Genomic DNA, 22,098 nt, shown 5'->3' with positions numbered 1-22,098 from the left:
GGCACTAGGTGTTGGGGCAGGGGGGCGGCACTTGGTGTGGGGGGAGGGGCAGGGGGCGGCACTTTGTGTGAGGGGCAGTGGAAGTGTGGGCGGCACTAGGTGTGGGGGGGGGGGTGAGGAGCCGTGGGGGTGTGGGCGGCACTGGATGTGCAATGGGACTGTGGGGGGCAGGGGGGCGGCATTGGGTGTGGGCGGCACTGGATGTGCAATGGGACTGTGGGGGCAGGGGGACTGTGGTGTGGGTGCCGCGGGGGGGGGGGGCGGCGGCGGTGCCTTTAAATGGCGCTGGCGGGCGCTGGCGGCTCACTCCGGCGCTGGGCTGGCGGATGTAAGCCGGGGCTTAGGTGTCTGCGCCGATCGCCTGACTCCGCCGCCTGGGCTGGCCGGCCCCGCTCTCCCTGTGCGCCCGGCGGCGGCTCGGCAGCTCCGCGCTGCCCGGGGAGGCTCCGGCCCCGGCCGCGTGCAGCGGGGGCAGGGCGCGCGGGCGGCATGGAGGAGGCGGAGGCGCGGTGCCGGGTGCTCTCCATCCAGAGCCATGTCGTGCGCGGCTACGTGGGCAACAAGGCGGCGAGCTTCCCGCTGCAGGTGAGCCGGGCCGGGCGCCTGGGGGGGGAGGCTGCCCGGGCGCGGTGCTTTCCCGCTGCCAGGCGGGCGCGACGCCGGTGCCCGGGCAGGGAAGGCTCCGGAGTGTGTGTGGGTGAGAGAGACACGTCCTTGATCGGCGCTGTTCTCGGTTAATACAGACTGGCTAAGATTCACAAAACAGGTACATGTCGGTAGCCAGCTATTCCTTACGCTTGTGCGGAGGGGTTTAAAGCAGGATGCTTCTTTATTTGATAGCTATACAATCATCTGTAGTATACTGAGTACTATACCAATTTTTCATCTTGTAAATGGGGTTTGGCTTTTAAAAAAAAATGCATGGAGTTGAATACTGTGGTAGGTGGGTTTAAAGAGCGACTGGAAATGCTTGTGACTGTTCGTTTTTTAAATGATAATGCCTAGTGCTTTAAATTCTCAAAGCCTATTACAAACACTGACTACCCTATTTTAGAAAGCATACTTAATCAGATATCATGTTTCATGCTCTCATCTCATTACTGCTGGTTCAGGGAGCTATGGTCACCCTATGTAGAGCACTACACAGTCATAAGCATTGTGGGTGTTCTCACCTTGGTCAGGTTTCAGAGGTACAGAAACCTTGCATCCGATGAAGTGAGCTGTAGCTCACGAAAGCTTATGCTCAAATAAATTGGTTAGTCTCTAAGGTGCCACAAGTACTCCTTTTCTTTTCACCTTGGTCAGTATCCTGTATTGGCCGCTGATGGAGGCAGGAAGCCAGATTTGATTAACCAATAATCTGGTGTGCTAAATGGCAAATTCTATGTACTTGTGTAACTATGATCCACAATAAAACAAATGTAAGTGTAATGAAGTCATAAGGACATTGTAACCAGGAGAATGAACATAGTCCAGAGTTTGACAAGAATAAGATAAGGAATAATCTTTCTTTAATTATAGATATGGGGGGAGATGGGCCTAAGGTTGTCTGGTGATAAGTTTTTGCCTTGTGGCTTAAGTGCAGGCTTGGGAGTTGAATACCTGGGTTCTAGCCCCACTGTATCAGACTTCCTTTATGTCTTGGTCAAGTCACTTAACCTCTGTGTATCCCAGTTTTCTCATCAGTAAAATGGAAATATAACCCATAATCTCATGACCCACTTGAGGCAAACTTTAATGCTTGCAAAGTGCTTTTGGATGGAAGGCACTGAAGTATTTTTAATTTTAAAAATACCTACTGAAGTAGCAGTGGATGCTATTTACAGAAGTCATACAATATAAGTTTTTAAAGTTCCTCAGTGCCATGGCGTAGGATAAAAGCTAGTGCTGGAAGGAATTATTACACCTGTGGGCTACCTCCCAGAACCATAAGAATTGTTTATAGCAAACTGCTAATAAATATGCCTATCATTATATTTGAAGGTTGTGCAAAGCTGGGCTGATGAAACATGAAGGGAAGGAAGCAAATTGCTCTAGTGACATTTGGGTATCTTATTAGTCATCAGAACTGTGAGATGGAATTATAATAAGAATCCTTTATTTAAATAGGGGACAGTGTCAGGCTTGGGGATTTGTTCTGTACCCTTTATGCTCCCTTCAAATGTGCCCCCTTCAAATCTCCCCACCCCCCAATTTTTTCCCCCTCTTGTCTCATATCAGCTGAATCAAAGAGGGTTAAATGTGGCTCCTTACAGCAGAGTTGATAGTTCTGGAGTGTGGTTAAATGAGATGTCTGCAGATTGAGGAAGTTTTTTTTTTTAACTTAGTAAAGGACAAAGTACTGGCAGCCCAGTGACAGAAGTCAAACTTGGATGGATTTTTGTATTGGAAGGGTGAAATACTATTAATCTGCTAGGCAGGCCATGTATGGCTATTTTTAGACTACCTCCATTTTTGGTATATAGTGTATCTCTTTGTCTTCAGTGAAAATATTACATCTAGTTATATTTTTACATTTTTATTGAAAACTTGTCAGTGGATCCTGGTCCTGAAAACCTGGTCCAAGTGCTGATAGCAACTTGGATCTACACATAACCATTCTCACCACAGTTTGTTTTTCAGATCTCCTTTGTTAAACTGTTTTCTTACTCCACTGACTCTTACATAAGGTACTTGTAATGAGGTTTCCAGCTTATGTACTCTTCTAGCTTCAGAAAAGTATGCACAAAGACTACAAAACAATTGCTGTTAGACTATTCCAGGCTTTCACGTATAAAAGGTCATTACAATTGGAGATGGCTGTCAAGAAGTCTTGAGATTGTGGTCAGAAATGGATCTTATTTCTCCTTAGGTTCTGTAGGATGCTAATAGTAATAAGTTAGTATAACAAAGCTGTTAACTTTTGGCTAAAAGAGAGAAACTGAGAGCTTTGGTACATGGAAACTAAAGAAAGCTCCTGAGAGACCATTAGTCATCACACTTTCAAAAGTTTGAGGGAAGATAATGCTACTTTTGAAAAAAGAAATGCAGAAAGTTGATTTTACCAGCATTTAGGCCTAGCTTTACTAATGATACCACCATAAAGGAATTTACCATTTTGTAATAATGATGTACAACTTTGAAGTTCTAACTAGCTATAGATTTTTCTATTAAATGCTACCCTACTTTTCTTTCCTCTTCTGAATGAAGGACAATAGCAAAAACAGTCTCTACGTTTTGGTCAGTCAGTCATAAGAGAAAAACAGCGAGATTCAGACAATAGTTTTTGGTGAGCAGTACATAAAGTCAAACCACAAAGAAATATACCCAATTCTAATAAACTCTTTAACACTCAGCAAAATAAACTTGTCCTAGCCAAGGTGAGGAGGAGAAAGGAAAAAACACTGAACATTGCCTTTGTGAGACTGCCCAGCAATTCATTTCTCAGACACTGCAAGGACTCTGATCTCTGAACTATAAACCATGGTTGCCAAATGAAAGCACTGGGTTTTTTTAAAAAATTTATGATTTGATTTTGCTCACCCTGCTGCAAGTATGGACAGCTGTCATCTTTACTGCAGATTAGTTTTGATTTTTGAATAGCTTTCATATCCTGTTATCAGAGTTGAAACGTCAGTGAGTCAGAATGTTGGAGCACTATTCAGTTCTGATTCAGACTAATGTAGCTTGGAGAGGTTCTGCTGTTCAGGAAGACCACTTACTTCTGCCTTCAAACAGCTACCATGACAGACCAGAAGTTACCTCCACAGCTTCTAAACCCCTTCAGAGGAGACAGGCATTTTCTGACATCTGTTCCGACAGTGGTGTGCAAAAATTATCCTCTGATAAGAAAATTTTTTTTTTTTTTTTTTTGCTTTCCCCAACATGGAGAGGTCACATCCTCAAGGGATCTGGAGTCTTTCAGTTTTCCTATTTTTAAGAACAGCCCTCCAAACATGATGGATTTCAGTGTACCATTTAGGATGCTAGCAAACAGAATATCTATACCTTCTACGCCTCCTTTTACTCTATTCGCAATTGCTCCAAATGGCAAGGAAGTCACAGTTGAATTCACATCAACATTCAAGGTTGAATTAAAACTTGCAGGACATCACCTAGAGCAGTATAAGAATTTCAGTTTAATTTAATATTTATATTGATATGACAAACTATACCAGTGTTGCCAAAATGTAAAGGCTCCTCTGGTAGTGGTCAGAGGTAAGAACAGTCTGCCAAGACAGGGCTTTCACAGTGTTTGATGTTTTACCATACTTATCAATAGGTATCCATTCTTGATCCGTTTATGTAGGTTGCTACATTGCATCATGTCTCTCTCTCCTGGAGGTGGACACCTTTTGTTTACCAGATCTCATGTTTCCCCAAAATTAACCTTGCTCCACCAGCCTCAAATCTCCTCTTCATATGGCAGAACAAACTAGAGCAGGCCTTTCTGCCATGCCTCTTTAGTTGAAGGATTCCAAAGAACATGAGTGAAGTGTGTTTATAAAGTGATGCAAAAAATCTCCACTGACTCCAATCTCCCAATTCTCTCTGGTTAAGTGAAACAGCTCAAGGTGAAGATCTGCCCTATTTTTCTTTGAAGTCAGTGAAGCTATGCCAATTTACACCAGCTGAGGCTCTGGGCTCAGTCATCACCTGACTGAATGAAAAGTAGAGGAATGTGATCACAAATTCTTCCTAGAATTCAAAGCAAGATATTAGCCTGCAAACACTTGCCATGGAGTGTTAAAGGCAGCAAAGTTTTTTCCTCGGAGACCCAACATCCTAGATAAAGTAACTATATGTTGCACCCCTTTTCCCAGCCCTTTCTCTGTCATTTTAGGTGGTAAGAACAAGACAAGTTCTGTGCCTTTCTATACACCTGTACAGCACCTAGCCTATTTTGACTATACTGCAACAGGTCAGAATAAAAGCAAACCCCGTAACTGTTTTGCCCAGCACAAAGATTAGCATTAGAGATTGGTTCAGACCAAAACTTCAGATCTGAACACGCACAAACTTGAGGGAAGTTCATACCTATACTTGAAGACTGTGGCTTGGGCCCATTTCTAAATAACACAGAAATGTCCTTTTTTGAGAGTTCAATATTTTTACCTCTTTCAGACTTCCAGGGGGACTGGAAATATACCCCCCCCCTTTTTTTTTTTTTTAGTATATGGAAAAGAATCCCTGAAAGAGCTAAGAAGAATGAGCATCACCTGTCTTCTTTATTGCTTGAGCAGACAGCTCATTCCATTCAGCGGAGAAGCCTACGCTGAACAGATTTCAAAAGGCCTTTTGTTCCACAATAGGGAGGTTTGTCTCTAAATTATAACCCACCATGAACAATCTCATTATCTAGATCAAAGTGTTGGTATTTTTGTCAGTGCTTTTAGCTCCCTCATACAGATGTCTTGACTCTATTAGAGCAGCTGTGAAAACACAGAGGAGATTCCCCCATATTTCAGGAGAGCAAGGATGGGAGGGAATCATCATGTGAACTCAACGTTATCAAAAGTGAAGTAAGGATGAAAAATTCAGCTTAAAACCGTGTTTGAAATATTGTCCAACACTAACTTACAGGTGACTAGGTGGCTTTTCAGTAATGAAATATAAAGTCGGTCACACTTCTAGGTTGTAGGTCTGAATGCAGACCAATCTGGCAGGTACCAAATGTACTCTGATGGCTTATGTGAAGATAGCTTGTACTTTTCTAGTCTATTCCTAGAAGGGACTTGTCCACTGTTTTTTCAGGTGTTCAGATACCAGAGTGATGGGCACAGTATAGGAACCCTAGATATAATTCAAACCCTATAGACAGTCTCTTAGATCAAGGTTAGGATACTTCAGAGCAGATGCAGCAGGGCAACTGCTTTGCTGTGGTTAAAGGACTTCAGTCTCCAGAGCTATCAGTACTACACATTTCAGTAGCACTAGCTTTGTTTTAACTTTTAGAAATGAGGGGATGCTTCAAAGGAAGAGCAGACATACAGTAAAAAGTTAAATTATGGTGGGAAAATAGCTTGTGGAAACTTAGGTTATCAGCTGAATGTAGTATTGCATGAGCCATGACAGCCCACCGTAAAGTGTGAATAACCTTTACCGCATGAAAACATACGTGTACAATGGAGACTCTGCAGGTCAATGTCCTTCCCATATTACAAATCTGGCAGCATTGGTGTTTTTTGGGGGTGTTTTTTTTTACTAGCACAGTTGTGCAGCCAAATTAGCTCTAAGACCACTTTTAGAAAGCATTCAAGGCTATCTTGAGAACAGCTTTTTAAAAAGCCAGTTCAGCAAAATTACTCCCCCTCCTCTTCCCTCCCCGCACACTACCAGCAGCACAACTGTGTCAGCGGAAACTGTTTAAAAAAGTTTAATAAGGAATAATGCAGATGTTGAGAGGGATGACTCCCATGAGATCCTCATTTCTACGTGGGGGGAGAGATCAAGACAGGAGACCTTTCACCTGTGGTTTGTTAGCAAATCTGCCATGTCTCAAAGTACATACGTTCAAAGAACAAACAAGTGTAATTTTATCTCTGGATGGGTCTAAAGGTTATGAGCATCTTTCCCAGCTGTAATTACTTCAGAACAGTAGAAGCCAATTGCAGATACAACCTTGCTACACAAAATGCTGTGTTTTTTTTTAAACAGGTCTGATCCTTTAATATTTGTAAACTATGCTTCCATAGATAGCAAGTGAATCGTGTACAATTAACAGAAGTAGTCTGTTTCAAGAAGCCAACCTTCCTTTTCTCTACCAAATACCTACTGCATCAAAAGGTAAAACATTCAGGACCTGTGAAAAGAACAGATCTTAATTTAAAAGATTTGTTTTTGTTGCAGATCTTGTTTAAGTGAACAGCAAAGTCTTAACAATTATTAGTTTCAGTAGGCTCCACCTAAAGCAAGCAAGCTGTAAGTATATAGGCCTGTTTTTTGCAGCATTTTCTGAACTTTATGGTTTCCTCTTAGGACACAGTCTTTTTTTTAATCTGGATGAGTACAGTGATGCACATTCTTCACACACAAATTTAAAATATAGTCACCCGGTGGTTTCTCTTGTCAAAGTCAGATTCAGGACTCACAATTTGTCAGACCACTCTGTTTGTTAGCAAAGCGCCTTGCTAATGCACCCAGATGTAAGCCCTTCTCTGAGGTTCAAGATAACTTTTTTATACAGCTAAGCCAAGGCCAATTTAACATAAGAGACAAAAGAAAGCAGAAACTGACAAATATACGTACATATCTTATTTGCATACTAATGTTTACCAATCTCCTAGCTCAGTAGGAGCTCTAAGTTAATTAGTCTGAGGACCCATTGTCTCACACCCATTGTCTCACATTGTGTAAAGAGTTGTCACTTTGGATGGGCTATCACCAGCAGGAGAGTGAATTTGTGTGGGGGGGTGGAGGGTGAGAAAACCTGGATTTGTGCTGGAAATGGCCTAACCTGTTGATCACTTTAGATAAGCTATTACCAGCAGGACAGTGGGGTGGGAGGAGGTATTGTTTCATATTCTCTGTGTATATTATAAAGTCTGCTGCAGTTTCCACGGTCTGCATCCGATGAAGTGAGCTATAGCTCACGAAAGCTCATGCTCAAATAAATTGGTTAGTCTCTAAGGTGCCACAAGTACTCCTTTTCTTTTTGCGAATACAGACTAACACGGCTGTTACTCTGAAACACGCCTTAATGTTTCTCTTCCTGACAACTATATTTGAACAAACCCTTCAAGTAGCATTTCTTTAATGAATTATAATTTCAATATAATTCATTCTACTTTCACAATCCCTCCTTTTGGTCAAGCTACACAATGACCAACAATGACTGGGTTCCACATATCAAGCGTTCTTTATCTTTTTGTTCATCAGTGATATTTAAAATCATCAAATTAGCACTCTGGTTTGGGGCAGCTATCTGTGTAGCATGCCTGACACAATTTTGGATACAACAGGAAAGTAACTGAAAACATACAAAAATTATTAGGATTCCAAACAGGAGAGTTAGGGCTCCCTGAAACAACCAGTTTCCTATGCCAGAGAAATTGAAAAGGTTACTTAGCCACTTCCATAAAGAACTTGGCTCTTCGTGGGGAAGATATGTGATTTGTTCTAAGTGGCTAGCACGATCTATTACCTCATTGGTGTTGTCTGGTATATACACACAGCAGTCTTTTCCAATGAGAGCACAAGTCCCTCCTTTTGCTGCCAGCACTATGTCCAATGCCTGACTGTTTTGGAGGGCCATCTGTCGGATTGCCCCTGTTCCTTTGACCAGGGCTCTTAAACTTTCTCTGGTTTCATTTGCCATTATTTCAACTACTGCTTGTAACCTTAGGAGCCTTTTTGCATGGTGTATTACTCCCCCAATGGTATGAAGGAACCGCCAATGGCCTCTTCCCAGGTTAAGGGGCTTATGTTATTTACATACCATTGGGCATCTGTTAAGTCCCTTCTTTTTCGCCTGAAATTGCGGAGGCGTTCGAGGGAAGGTTCCTAGCACTCAGAATTGTGGGAAGAGTCGGGCGTGATAACAGATTCCTGACCAATTAGCTGGTAGTGCGGTATAAGCTCTGGTCCCACACACCCAGTGATGGCCTATTAAGGCCAGGAAGGGTCGATTGCACCCATTTGTCATATAGGTGTTTGCGAAGGAGGAGTAGTATCCCCCAAAGGGTACAGGGTAATTCTCCTTACTAGGAGTGGTATTATTTGCATGACATTGAAAGATTGTATTGTTTTCACTAAGGTTACTGTAGGGGGAACATGAGAGTGATGATTTCTCTGTTTGATCCCAGGTTGAGAAAAATTCATATCTCTATACCCGGCACGCCACTTTTTAGTTTTGTTTGAATAATCCCATACATCATTGGCCACAATATGCTGAAGGCAACGGCTTTTCCCCTGATCCAGCCCTGTCCCATTACACACCCAACACCAATGACCTTTTCCCTCCACCACACTTATCCATTTAGTTGCATTTATTCCCACCACTTCCCAAGTGTAATTGCTGATCCGTATTTTGTTAAACAGACGAGATCCTCCAGTGAGGTCTGGGGACTTGAGTGGGATAGCCAGGACAGGAACACCAGTTTGAGAGTGGGCTGGGATGTGGCTGCAGACCCAGCAATGAGAAATATTAAGGGTCTGAGCTATCCACACCTGCTGCTGGATAAAAGAATTGTCATCGTGGTCTCCCCAGACCGTAAGATACCAGCAGCCGAGGAACGGGCAGAGGCGCATGTTGGAGGCAAGGCTCTTCTGGTTCTGACTACCTCAACTGAGGGAACCACAGTCACGGTTTTACGCTCACCAGGCAGTAGGCGCTAGGCTCGCTACTGCTTTTTTGTTTTGTTTTGTTCGTCATCTGCTTCTGGCAACCCTTACGAGAGCGTAGATTGTAAGGTATTGCAGACTGTTCCTCTACGTCATCTTCTGGAGTCAAAATTGACTCTGCGTTGTCCTGAGGTGACGATTGGTTCTCTGGGGATGGTGCCTTCTTACACTGTGAAGCATGTATCCACGCTGCGATACCAGATAGTTTAACAGCAGTCTGTGTAGTAAGCAGTACCTGATGAGGGCCCTTCCACCGGGGCTTCAAGGTGTGCTTTCGATGATGGCGCCGTATGTAGACCCAGTCACCTAGCTCGAGGTTGTGGCAAGCATTGGAGGTGGGTTCCATGGGCCAGGCGATTCGAACCTGTGAATGGAAGTGACTTACAGCTTGTATTAGTCCCTTGCAATACTGAAGGAGCGCACTGTGAGTCAAGTTCAAATCTGGAACAGGAGTAATAGTAGTCATAGCTCGCATAGGGCGTTCCATAACAATTTCAAAGGGACTTAATTTATGCCTTTGGGATGGAGTGGATCTCATGTCCATAAGGGCTAATGGTAAGGCTACTGGCCAGCTTAATCCTGTAGAGTCACAAATTTTAGCAAGCTTATTCTTAAGTACACCATTTCGTCTTTCAACTGCACCTGCACTCTGTGGGTGGTAGGAACAGTGCAACAGGTGTTTGATATGCAATATACGGTCCAGGTGTTGAACAAGTTGTCCAGTAAAATGTGTACCCCGATCACTGGACAGAGTAGCAGGAATTCCCTTGGCAGGCATAATATGATTTAACGAACATTTGGCAACAGACAGTGAGTCAGGCTTGCAACAAGGGAAGGCTTCAATCCAACCGGAGAATAAACATACCATAACCAATATAAATTCATATTGTTGACGTTTAGGCATTTGTGCAAGAACGGTGCTTGAGGCAGGCCCCGGAACCCCTGGGCCACTTTTACAGGTTTACCAATATTATGGCTTTGGCAAATGGTACAGGCTGCAAAAGAGCCAAAATGGGGGGCCCACCATCCTGTCTTAGTTACAGCAGAGACCATCCCCTCCTTTTCGACATGTGAAACACCGTGTAGCAGGGTGGCCAGAGACGGGTAGAGTGAAAAGGGGGCTACAAAGGCACCAGTAGACGAGCGCCAAAGAGAATCGGGATGTAGAGAGCAACCTTGGGCAACCCAGGATTCTTTCTCGGTTTCTGGGGCAGAGTCTTGGAGCAGGGCGAGGTCAGTGAGGGACCAGGAGGGTAAGAGGAGAGCGGAGAACAAGGGAATCAGACATTTTGACTAGGTGTGCTGCAGCAGCCACAGCACGCAGGCAGGGGGATAAGCCTTGGGAAACAGGGTCTAAAGTGGCAGAGAAATAAGCCACTGGGCGGTTCTTTTCTCCATGCATCTGAGTGAGAACTCCAAGCGCACACCCAGATTTTTCGTGGCAGAAAAGGGTAAAAGGCTTAGAATAGTCAGGCAGCCCTAAGGCAGGGACAGAAGCCAAACCCTGTTTGAGGGAAACAAAGGCAGAATTGGCCTCAGGGGGCCACGGCATGGGGTCAGGCACAGAAAATTGAGTGAGTTCCTGGAGAGGTTTTGCAAGGGAGGCATATTGGGGAATCCATTGTCTGCAAAATCCAGCCATGCCTAAAAACTTCCAGACCTCGCGTGGGGAGCGGGGTCGGGGAAAGCTAAGGATAGCTTGGATGCGGGTGAGAGAAAGTGCACGGGAACCCTGGGAGAGGAGAAAGCCGAGGTATGTGACAGAAGCGTGACAGAGTTGTAGTTTTAGAGCGAGAAGCTTTGTGACCCGTATTTGCTAGGGCAGTAAGGAGCACTAAAGAGTCAGTTTCAGAGGCAGACAATGAAGGGGAACAGAGGAGTAGATCATCTACATATTGGACTAGTGTGGACCTGGACAGGAAAACAAGGTCAGCAAGGTCTCTGGCTAATGTCTGGGAAAAATATGACGGGCTTTCAGTATACCCCTGGGGCAGTGTGGTCCATATGTACTGTTGCCCCTTGTAAGAAAAGGCAAACAGAAACTGGGAGTCAGGGTGAACCAGGACAGAAAAGAAAGCAGAGCACAAATCAACAACAGTAAAATGAGTTGTATCTGGTGGGATAGAAGCCAGAATCTTTGAGAGAGGCAAGTTTTGATTCTGTCCACCTATGATTTGCCTCTTCCCACCACTGCATGAAACAATCAACCTATCCTTTTGCCAATTTAGTTTTAGGTTGGCTGAGTTTGTCTTTTAAGACGTCTACTCGGTCTTTGTCCCAAGATCCTAACAGTGGCCACTGAATTTTGGGATTCTCCTGAGTTAGCCTTTTGCATTCCCGTACACATCTTCCCTCCCTCCCTCCCCACAAGGTCAGCCTTTTGAAGCCATCCCCCACCCATGCCATGAGGTTTTCTGTTCATTAAAACACAACAATGCTAGCAACAAGACAAACACCACAGACAAACAACACAAAACATAGATCCATGGTATTCTGAATTATTCTTCCGCTGGCGCCAGCTTGCTTGTAGAGTCTAAAAACAAAAGAAACAATTTCCACCCCCCTGGTGGGGACAAATTATTGCTTAATAATAATACCACTTTCTTTTACAAATTTCCTTGCTAATTGCAGGAAAAACAGAGGAATTGCCCCCACATTTTCCTGTTTTTGTTCTATAGGCAGGCCAGGTTTCAATGGCTTTTATCTTTTAAGGGTTATGGGGAAATTATCCCACTGTTTTAGCCATTAAATCCCTGAGTTTTCCTTCTTATACAGCAGACCAAGTTTATAATGTTTTTCCTGCTGTGTTAAGCTTTAAGTTTTATTTACAGGTAATAACTGAGAAGCATCATTACCATACGACCTTAAAGGGTTTTTCCAAAAATCATACACACTATATGTTGTTACAGGGATACTTATTATCATTAAATTTATTAAAATTATCTTGTTATACCATGCCTTTTATTTAGACAATTTGTTTGCTGACCAGGTATGTCCTTTATCTGCTCCTTTGTGCTGCTAGTTCTTTCCTTCCTTTATCATTTAGGTAATTTGCATTTTCACAGGCACTTCCTGCTTTTGGATTTAAAATCAGCAGCTCAGAGACTCTATCTTAAAAGGAACACAATCAACTTTCACCAGAGTTTTGATTACTTTTAACTTCTGCTTCCAAAACACATAGCAATCTGAAAAAGAAAACCCAACCTATTGTGGCTCCCTTTGGAGCCCTAATAGCATTTTAATTAAGTAGCATGGTATGTTTGCATTTCTTTTGCTCCTTCTACAATATACCCTGCACATGTTCTGGGGCAAATGAATATTCCTTCCATAGTTTAACTTCTATAACATTACCCAGATCCATTTTTACATAAGGTGTAACTATTTCTTTTTTTGCTTACAGAGTTTTCATGTACCTTTATCAAAGTGACAGTCTGATTACTCAGAGCCATTTTAAGACCCAGTGTTTCTAACATTGTTTTTTTTTGTTTTGTGCACTTCACCCCTGCTGTTGCTTCAGAAGGGCACTGTCTTTTTTATTTATTTATTTATTTTACTACAGCTCTCATCTGCTATTTTGTTACAAAAACAAACAAACAAAAAACAAACAAAAAGAATCCAGAATTTTTTTTATATATTCTCCTGATTTTACTGCCCTGCTGCAGCCACAACTTAAAAACATTTTAAATTTTGTAAAGCATTGTTACCTTTTAAGGGTTAAATGCCAAATCCCAAAGCCAAACAACACTAATTACCTGTGTCTAGCAAAAAAGTCTGTCAGTTTTGCAACTTTGAATTAAAGAGTCAAATGGATTTTTAGTGGCATTATTTAAAACAAAAACAACCAACTGGTCCTTAGAACTTTACATATTTACACACACACACAGATACATACACATTTTCTTTCCCTTAACATTCCTTTCACACTGCTCTGTTTTTTTTACATCTTACAATCCCTTTATACATTTGAGGCAGTTAAGTTCCAATAGAACACCCTTACATCCTTTAGTGATTTTGATTACATTACCCAATAGTCAGACAATTTTGATCAGATTCTCTCTCTGCCTGCTGCCTGCAGCAGTCCCTTATAGATCATTTCTGTGGGAAAAGGGCCCATTTTCCCTCAGAATAGCTGTAAAGGCTTCTGGGGACAGTAGCGTAGTGCTGGTAGTAGTCACTCTACCTGACTCCCTTAGCCTAGACCATTTTTCCAGAAATTTACAGGAGTCCAGACTCTTCCTAAAATACATAACCTGAGCCGGCGTTCCTTTAGGGAACTGTCCCGACTTAGATGTCTGGTTACCCATACAGGAGGACTTTACACACCAATCACACAAGAAGGAAAGTTGGGTTCATCAGAGCGATGCCCGGTGCAACACACAAAAGGAGCCCACAGGCTACTGCCTCAATCGCCCTTGCTTTCACACAAGGGTTTTACCCAAGGCGCAGTGCGGCTGCAATTGTGCAGATTTCACTGACTCAGACCGTGGGGACAGGAACCCTTTGGTCAGCCGATCCCCAGACGGAGACGGCGCCCAGACTCAAACACACCACAGGGAGGAGGGATAGACATAGAGACAAGATAGGCCTCAGTCTGGACAAAACATAGAAATAATTACCTGACCAGATTCCTGATGTCAGATCCCGGGATCCCTACCAGAACAGAGTGGGAACCAACAGGTTTGATGGCATAGACTTCACTGTGGTCATGCACCCTTCCATCCTGGTGGAGGACCGCTCGGGCCAAATGCCCAGAAGCCAGCTTGCCACGGCCGTCCTAAGAACAGTCAGGAGTCACACGGCCCCAGTGAAGACAGGGTGGAACCTCCAATTGTCAAAGTCAGATTCAGGACACACATAATTTGTCAGAAAGAAAAGGAGTACTTGTGGCACCTTAGAGACTAACCAATTTATTTGAGCATAAGCTTTCGTGAGCTACAGCTCACTTCATCGGATGCAAACAGACAACTCTGTTTATTAGTAAAGCCCCTTGCTAATGCACCCAGATGTGAGCCCTTCTCTGAGGTTCAAGATAACTAATTTATACAGCTAAGCCAAAGCCAATTTAACATAAGAGACAAAAAAAGCAGAAACTGACAAATATACATACATATCTTATTTGCATACTAACGTTTACCAATCTCCTAGCTCAGTAGGAGCTCTAAGTTAATTAGTTTGAGGACCCATTGTCTCACACGCCTTAATGTTTCCCTTCTTGACAACTATATTTCAACAAACCCTTCAAGTAGCATTTCTTTAATGAATTATAATTTCAATATAATTCATTCTACTTTCACACTCTCCAGATAAAAAACACCCCCTGCAATCATGGGGAGGTGAACAGAAGAGATTGAAAAACCAGAGAAATCAGTGAGTATGCGCTGTTGCTTTTAACGTAACTCTGTTTGGCATATGGTGTTAGATGCCTTTGGTGTGGTTTACAGTGTTGCACTACCAGAGTGGTGGTAACAATGCCTCGAGGGTGTGCTAGTGTAGACAAGGCAAAGACGTTTTTATCACAACGTTGTCTAATCTGTCACAGTGATGAAAACACTACGTTGGTCCGTCTGCATTAGTGCTACCACTAGTGAGGCTGCACTGGTGGTGAAGAAAAACTCCACAACCAAACACCACACACTTTCCAAATCCAAAGGATTCCGTTCCTCTATTTGTAAATCCCATTGTGTCTGCAGCACTCCTGTATTGTGCCCTTTCATATTCCAGACATCTAAAGATCTAGCATTATCCTTCGTGCTACTTCATCCTTCACTACTTCATGCTTTAAATCTGAGCTTTTGATTTTCCAAAGAACAAAGGAACACTCAACTTAAAAAATCTTCAGACAAAGGTGTGACTTATCTGCTAATGCCTAAGATGACTAAAACAGAGTTCGGGGGGACGGGGAGGGGAGGGGACTTTTTTCAGTTTAAACTTGTCTCTGCCAGGTGTATAGTAAGTTTCATGGCTTCACCTGTATTGGTGGTAATTTCCCCCTCCCCCCTGTTTGTGTGGGGAAAAGACAGCATGGAGGGTCGGGGGGGGGTAGTAATTATTTTAAAATGGGAAAATGTGATTATAAACTCAAATGGACAGGAGAGCTCAGGGATAGGTGTGGAGCCTGAGATGACTTTCCTTGATTAGACCTCAAGTTCAGTATCCTTTGGTTGAAGCCATATAACACCTCAGTGAGAGAGGTGCGTATTTCACTCCTTTTATGCTTGAGTGAGCTGCGGGTTGCTTAAAGTCACAAGAAGGTTGGTGTTAGAGCTGGGAATAGAACTTGGAAGTCCTGACTCTTGCTGCTCAGCCAGTCCCTGTAGACTACTCCCTTCATAATTTGGTAGTCAAGTGCACTGAGGTATACAATATGTTAGAATAACCAACTCTCACTTGTGGCCTGTTTCAGCTTCCATTGTAGTCATTGGAAACAGAATCAGGCCTTTGGTCATTCACACAGTAGTTACCAAACACAGCTGAGTAGCTGTCTATCTTAAAGTTTTGCATTGGCATCCATCACCTTTAGTATCTGAGCACCTCCCATTGGCAAAGCAAGGTCTCTGCCTACTGGCCTCCATGAAGTATTTGGCTGTTCTTTTTCTGGTCTTAGGAGTCTCCCTCCTTGATGTAGGTTTATACTGTTCTCTTTTTAGAGAGCTGAAATCTCAGAAACTATAATGGGTTAGAGTGTGATCCATTTATCACCTCTCTGCCTGGGAGAAGATTGACTATTCTCAATAGGACAGTCTCTTTCTTAAAGAACAGACCCACCCAGAGCACTCTGACTTGCGCAAAAGAACAGTGCTAAGGACCATACCAATGGTAAGACATACAGACAGCTACATACCCAAACATCTATAAGAGCAGTATGCTTTTGAAAAGAACCCAGAGCTTTATAATTTGTATGGATGTTTTTATACATAACTTGATAATTGTTTGTTAATACTTTTTCCTTCTTGTGCTATCTGATACATAGAAATAGGCCAGAGCCATGATGTTTGGATCTAGAGCTGAACATTCAGATCTGATGCTCTGGTGAAGGCCCATCTCTGCTAATATGTACTTGTAAACCTAGTTGCACAGTGTTGCGCATGACTCTACTTAGCTATAGTTATGGATCAGTTTGTGGAATTCCTTGATGTGGGTGGAAGCAGCAAGAACACCTCAAATCTGTGGACTGAGGCAAACAGCATGTCCTATCTAGCAGCTTATAATGCATATCACAAAATACATAAGCTGAGTCTGCTCCCTGCAGAGTTAACAGCAAAACTCCTATTTGCTATGCCTGGAGCAGAGTCCAATCCCTCACTTGTAGAGGAAGGGAAAATACATTCCCTGGCTAGGAAGCTTACATTTCGAGATGTACCTTTAGAGATGAAGAACAGGGCGGCTTTTGTTTGCTTTGAGTAAGAGTGAAGGGGGAAGTAGATGCTGAGATTTCCTTGTCTTCCCATTCCCCTAATAAGTCAATGCCTATACAATTCCATCATTTAATACCATGTCAAATGTATGCTCAATCAGAGATTAGCGAAGAAGCTATGCTAAAAACTTCTGTCATTGTTCATTGGATTGATACAGAACTGAACTGTATGACGCAGGGAGAGAAGCTGATTGCTGTGTGCGTCATCCAGACACAGGAGGATGTTTTTTGGAAAAAATGTACATGGCACAGGATGAGAGAAGTTAGTGTGCTGAAAGAAATGGCTTTCAGGGAAATCTGATAGAGGCTTGCACTGCGTGTTCTTTGTGTCTTGAATTGAATAATATTAGTCTGTCAGAGGAGAAATACAAAATGGAATGATTTGATCATATTTGTGCTGTGGCTTGAAGGTTGATTTGAAGGAACATCTTTAAAAATGCATTAGCCTTCCCTTGAATTTGGCTGTTTATTAGAGACATTCGCTTATGTGTGAGCTTTCTCAGAGGAAAGCAGAGAATTAGAAACTGACATGAGAGCAAATTCTCTGTGCTTCAAAGGAAGCTGCTGTAGTCTTTCTTTCCTTTGACAGCCATTATATTACAGTCAGGTCAGCCAATCCACAGCAAGCTGAAAAAAACTGCAGTTCTCTGTCAAGAGAGAGGCTTTGTTCTTACAACATTAGCCGCCTTGTGCAATGTAAAATAGAGAGAGCTGTTTGTGAAACCTGAAAATGGGTGTGCCTGTACACGATCACAAATATTTTAGTTTTGTTTTTATACCCGGTGACTACAGTCACGTGATTGGAGCAGAGTGACTTGGACTCTACTCCTGGGACCAGTTCTTGGCTTGGCCACTGATTTATTTGGTACCCTCCAGCTAATTAATCTTTCCCCATGTGTGGGTGGCTTTAGCCACCCTTTCTGTGGAACCATTTGGGGACAGATAGTCTAGTATGCTCCATGCCAGAGCCCTTGTAACTACAGCAATTATCAAATGGCCTAACTTGATTATCATGCACATTGTGTAAAGAGTTGTCACTTTGGATGGGCTATCACCAGCAGGAGAGTGAATTTGTGTGGGGGGGTGCAGGGTGAGAAAACCTGGATTTGTGCTGGAAATGGCCTAACCTGATGCTCACTTTAGATAAGCTATTACCAGCAGGACAGTGGGGTGGGAGGAGGTATTGTTTCATATTCTCTGTGTATATATAAAGTCTGCTGCAGTTTCCACGGTCTGCATCCGATGAAGTGAGCTGTAGCTCACGAAAGCTCATGCTCAAATAAATTGGTTAGTCTCTAAGGTGCCACAAGTACTCCTTTTCTTTTTGCGAATACAGACTAACACGGCTGTTACTCTGAAACACTGCTGCTTAGTCTCCCTTAAGATACCATACTACTTTGTGACCGCTAGCAATTGCTCCGGAACAGTGTAGATAGCTCATATAGATTGTTTTAATCAAAATAACTTTGCTTGGCAGTGTTCCAGAGAGAGCAAATATGTGTGGGGTTTTTTTTTTGTTTTTAATTAATGTTATAGATTTTGTTAAATGGGTGCAAAAGTCTGTGTGGATTTTCTTATTTCAGTTTAAACCAGGTTTATTTCAGTAAGTCAATTAGGAATTGGTATAAGCTAAACTGAAATAAGCTGCTCTTAAATTGTAAGTTTTAAGTTAAAATGGTACAGTATTCTCCTGTCAAACATTCTCAGGTAGGCTTAGGTAAGAGTTCAGATAGCATTAAAATTGGGCAGGCTGATCTTGTGACACTGGCAAGCTGCTTAATCTGTTTGCCTGCTCCAGTTTAACCATATATTTTATAGAACATGGGTTATGTACTAAATGGCACAGAGTAGTGTGAAGTTTATATAATACTGTACTTATAAAGCACTCTGCTACAGCTTGCCAGAAAATGGAAATCCCTTCCTGTGAAATTTTTTTTACTGTTAAACAATTTTTTCCCGAATTGGGACAAGTCCAAACTATGAAACTTTCCTGGGAAGGGATTCCTGAGAAAAGTAAAATGGATTTTTTAATTTTTTTTATTTTTTGGTATTGCTGGCTGCCTACCTGGAAGGCGGTCAATTTCACTTTGTCATTGACAAGAGCCTTCCAGCTGGGCTTCTAGGAAGGCTGTGAGCCCAACTCTCAGCCTCCCCGCAAACCCTGCTGCTGTAGAGAAGAGAGCTGGGGTGCTTAGTCTTTCCCTCTGTCCCCGCAATGGCTGCTGGGGAAGTATCATGTCAGTGGTTCCTGATGGAATATTAAAAATTTTAGACAAATTCTGCAAAAACGGAATTTTTCATTGAAAAACGATTCCAGTAAAAAAATTCTGAGTCTACTTTGCACTTCTATATTACTTTAGTCCAGGGATCACAAAGTACTGTTATGTAATAAATCTCTCTGATCTTCTTTAAATACTTTGCTCCTCAGTTTCCTACTTATTTACAAACTCTTAAAGGAATGGAAATCAGTTTTAAAAGACTGTAGCTGAGGCTTGTGTGAAGTGTGCTATACTAGTCTGCTCACAGCTTATAGTCTGCAGTAACACATTTCTAACTGTAGCAATGCCACATTTGGCATTAGAGCTTTTTAAAAAAAAAACCCAAGAAGTTGCCTTTGTTTGGTGTGAGCACATGCCAACTCTCTTAGGGTTTCAAAATGTGTTCAAATCATGGCTTTAAGCAATGTTGTAGCACGAATGCACTCGCTGACTCTGTTCAACTATTTTTACAATGCTTCTCAATGCTTACAATGCTTACAAAGTTCAAAGTTATGCAATAATGCACATAGATAAACTTGTCATAGGAATGTCGCTGGCAAATGTACACCATCTATATTGTACTTACTGGTATAAAATATAATCCTTTTCTGCACACTATTAACTAAAATTAGCCATTAACTAGGGTTGGGCATTTGGGCTTCCAGTCAAATATTGAACAGTTGACCATTGTTGACATTTTAAAGCACTAATTTATTAGAATAGTAAAGGTAACAAAGAATAAAACTACCAGCCAGCTGACATTACTTGGCCAGTCAATTGACTGGCTTCCCGAGCCTAGCTTTCTCTAACATCAGAACAAGCGAACTGCCCAAGGAATTTAAGCGCTACTGTTCTAATTCTCCATTGCGCTACATATGTTCACTATTCTGCTTCTCTTCAAGGCCAATAGATCATGACACTAGCGCCACAGCAAGCAAACACAACTACATTTCAGATCGCTGGCAAAGTTGGCAAAATAGGCTCTGCTCCCACAGATTAGTGGCTTTCTACAGATTTTTGGCACCCCCTGAGTGACATAGTTATGCCAACTTAATTTTCTAGTGTCAACCAGGCCTTAGTAGTCACAGCAGCAGCCTGTAAGAACAGTATGTGACCAGGGCCGCTGGAACAGTTTTTATAGTGGGGTTGTTGCGAGCCATTGAACCAAACTGTAAACCCTGTATATAATAACCACTTCAAGTTAGAGGGTGCAGCAGCACCCCTACTTCCACCACCTGTGTGTATGACCCTAGAAAAAGCTAGGGAGTGTGTTTGTTTGGGTTTGGTGTTGGCTAAACAAGCTAGGGGCAGCAAGCAAAAAAACACCTGTCCTTTTTGTTTTGGTTCCTCCTGCATTCAGAGAAGCAGGACTTTGTATGTTCCTTGTAATCACAGAGACTTCCTCAGGGAGTAGGGTGGGGATGGGACATGTGGGGTCATGTGCCCTCCTAGTTTTCTGAGAGTGCTGAGCTGCCATTGCAGAACTTGCTCTGCTTGGCCTGTCAACAAGGGAGGGGTACTCTGTCTTTTTCCTGCTGAGCTCTTCCTAGATCACTTCCAGATTGCTCAGCCCCTCTCCCCAGCAGCCAGGCCCGGGTGGGGAGCTGAGGGGGTGATGCTTCTCACACTGGCTGACTCCGCTCAGGGTCGCAGTCTGCAAGAGAGCCTGGCTGGGGGAGACGGTGGTGGCCTGCTCCCTCCACTCCCTGCCTAGGCCTGGCTGCCAGGGCAGAGGCCGAGCAAGCTGGAAATGTGCCGGGGGGAGGTGCAGCAGGAGAAGGACAGAGCGTCCCACCTCACCCCCTTGCAGGGACAGTGCAGCGGTCCCGGACCAGACACAGAGTGGGATGTTGCTGGGGAAGGTGCTGAAAGCAAGGTCCCCCTGCTCAGCTGGATGTAGGGGAACTGCCCGCACCCCTCCCCCTGCTGAGGTGTCCATGAGGGCATGGGAGCTCTGGGGAGACACTTGTGCTGTGAGACTCCACAGGCTGGAGCTGGCCCCGGCCCGGTCCAGAGGCACATGCTTCCTGCTCCTATGGCCTCAGCCCCGCAGGTGCCAGCAGGATTGGCTGCCGTGGCCCAGGGAGGTGGGGCTGGAAATTTCCTCCCAGAGGCGACACATGGGGCAGTCATGTAGCTTCCCCCTTTGCATTGTGCCCCCCGATTATTGGCAGGCATGGGTTGTCTGCTTGTAAACAATCAAGAGTACATCAAAGAAAATACCAGACTCCATTGTTAATTTCTGCCCCCAGCTGGAACATCCTCAGGACTCTGAACTTTAACTAGCTGCTCAGGTCAAAAAAGGGGCAAATGGACACAGAAGTCCCAGCTGGCTGCCTCAGATGTGGCAAACTTTACAGTGACTTTATCCGACCAATACAGCAACACACAAACTTTCAATGGCAAGGAGAGATGCATTAACTCTTTAGACTGTTTTCTTGAAGAAAACATTCCCATCCTAATGTAAAAACCATCCTAGACCATATTGTTGTTAACAGACAATCCACATACACGAGTCTAAGTAAACAGTTATTTTTCAGCAGTGAAACATTGGAGAATGTAATGGCTAGGTGAGAAACTCACGACAAAGACACAAATAGTAAAATAACTGGGATTGCACAGATGCCACTGAACTGAATTTGCTCCAGTATATCCAAGATCTTATGATGTAGAAATAAGTCCCTTTCCCATCACCTCCAAACACCTGACCAACTCTGCCTCATCAAAAGCCAGCACAAATGGGTAACAAGATTGGCTTATGGAATTGTCACAGCTGTCCCAGTAAACATCATGAAAGCAATTATGTTGGCTTCAAAACAAACATCCATCAAAAAGGCGAACGTCCATATCTGCTGAACATGGGCAGAGGAGGAAGGGAAGGGATTTTATATAAGCAATTTCCTGAGTCATGTCTGTATTGCCTTAAATATGATCATGCCTTTTGGTGTTTGCAAACAAGTTTATATCTTGCACCCATCTTTTGCTTTGTTTGATCCTGCAGCAGCAATAATAATAATCTTGGATTTAGAACACTAGCCTGTTGCCACAAATTAGGCACCATGGATTTCTTGCAGGATCACATGGGAATAGAATATAAATACGGAC

At 43.2% G+C, this 22,098-nt stretch overlaps 1 protein-coding gene across 1 annotated transcript in view; it reads left to right on the top strand.

Annotated features, from left to right (window-relative positions):
* The first annotated feature begins 467 nt into the window (after positions 1–467).
* The window catches only part of PDXK (pyridoxal kinase), an 84,679-nt gene continuing 63,048 nt past the window's right edge, over positions 468–22,098 (top strand). The window contains exon 1 of the mRNA XM_077817815.1: positions 468–585. Coding sequence (XP_077673941.1) covers positions 490–585 — 96 coding nt within the window. The 5' untranslated portion in view covers positions 468–489. The remainder of the gene's footprint in view (positions 586–22,098) is intronic.

Source organism: Eretmochelys imbricata, chromosome 1 (genome assembly GCF_965152235.1).
Source record: "Eretmochelys imbricata isolate rEreImb1 chromosome 1, rEreImb1.hap1, whole genome shotgun sequence".
NCBI classification, from domain to species: domain Eukaryota; kingdom Metazoa; phylum Chordata; order Testudines; family Cheloniidae; genus Eretmochelys; species Eretmochelys imbricata.
The sequence above is the reverse complement of the archived record's forward strand: the minus strand, read 5'-3'. Positions and strand labels throughout refer to the sequence as shown.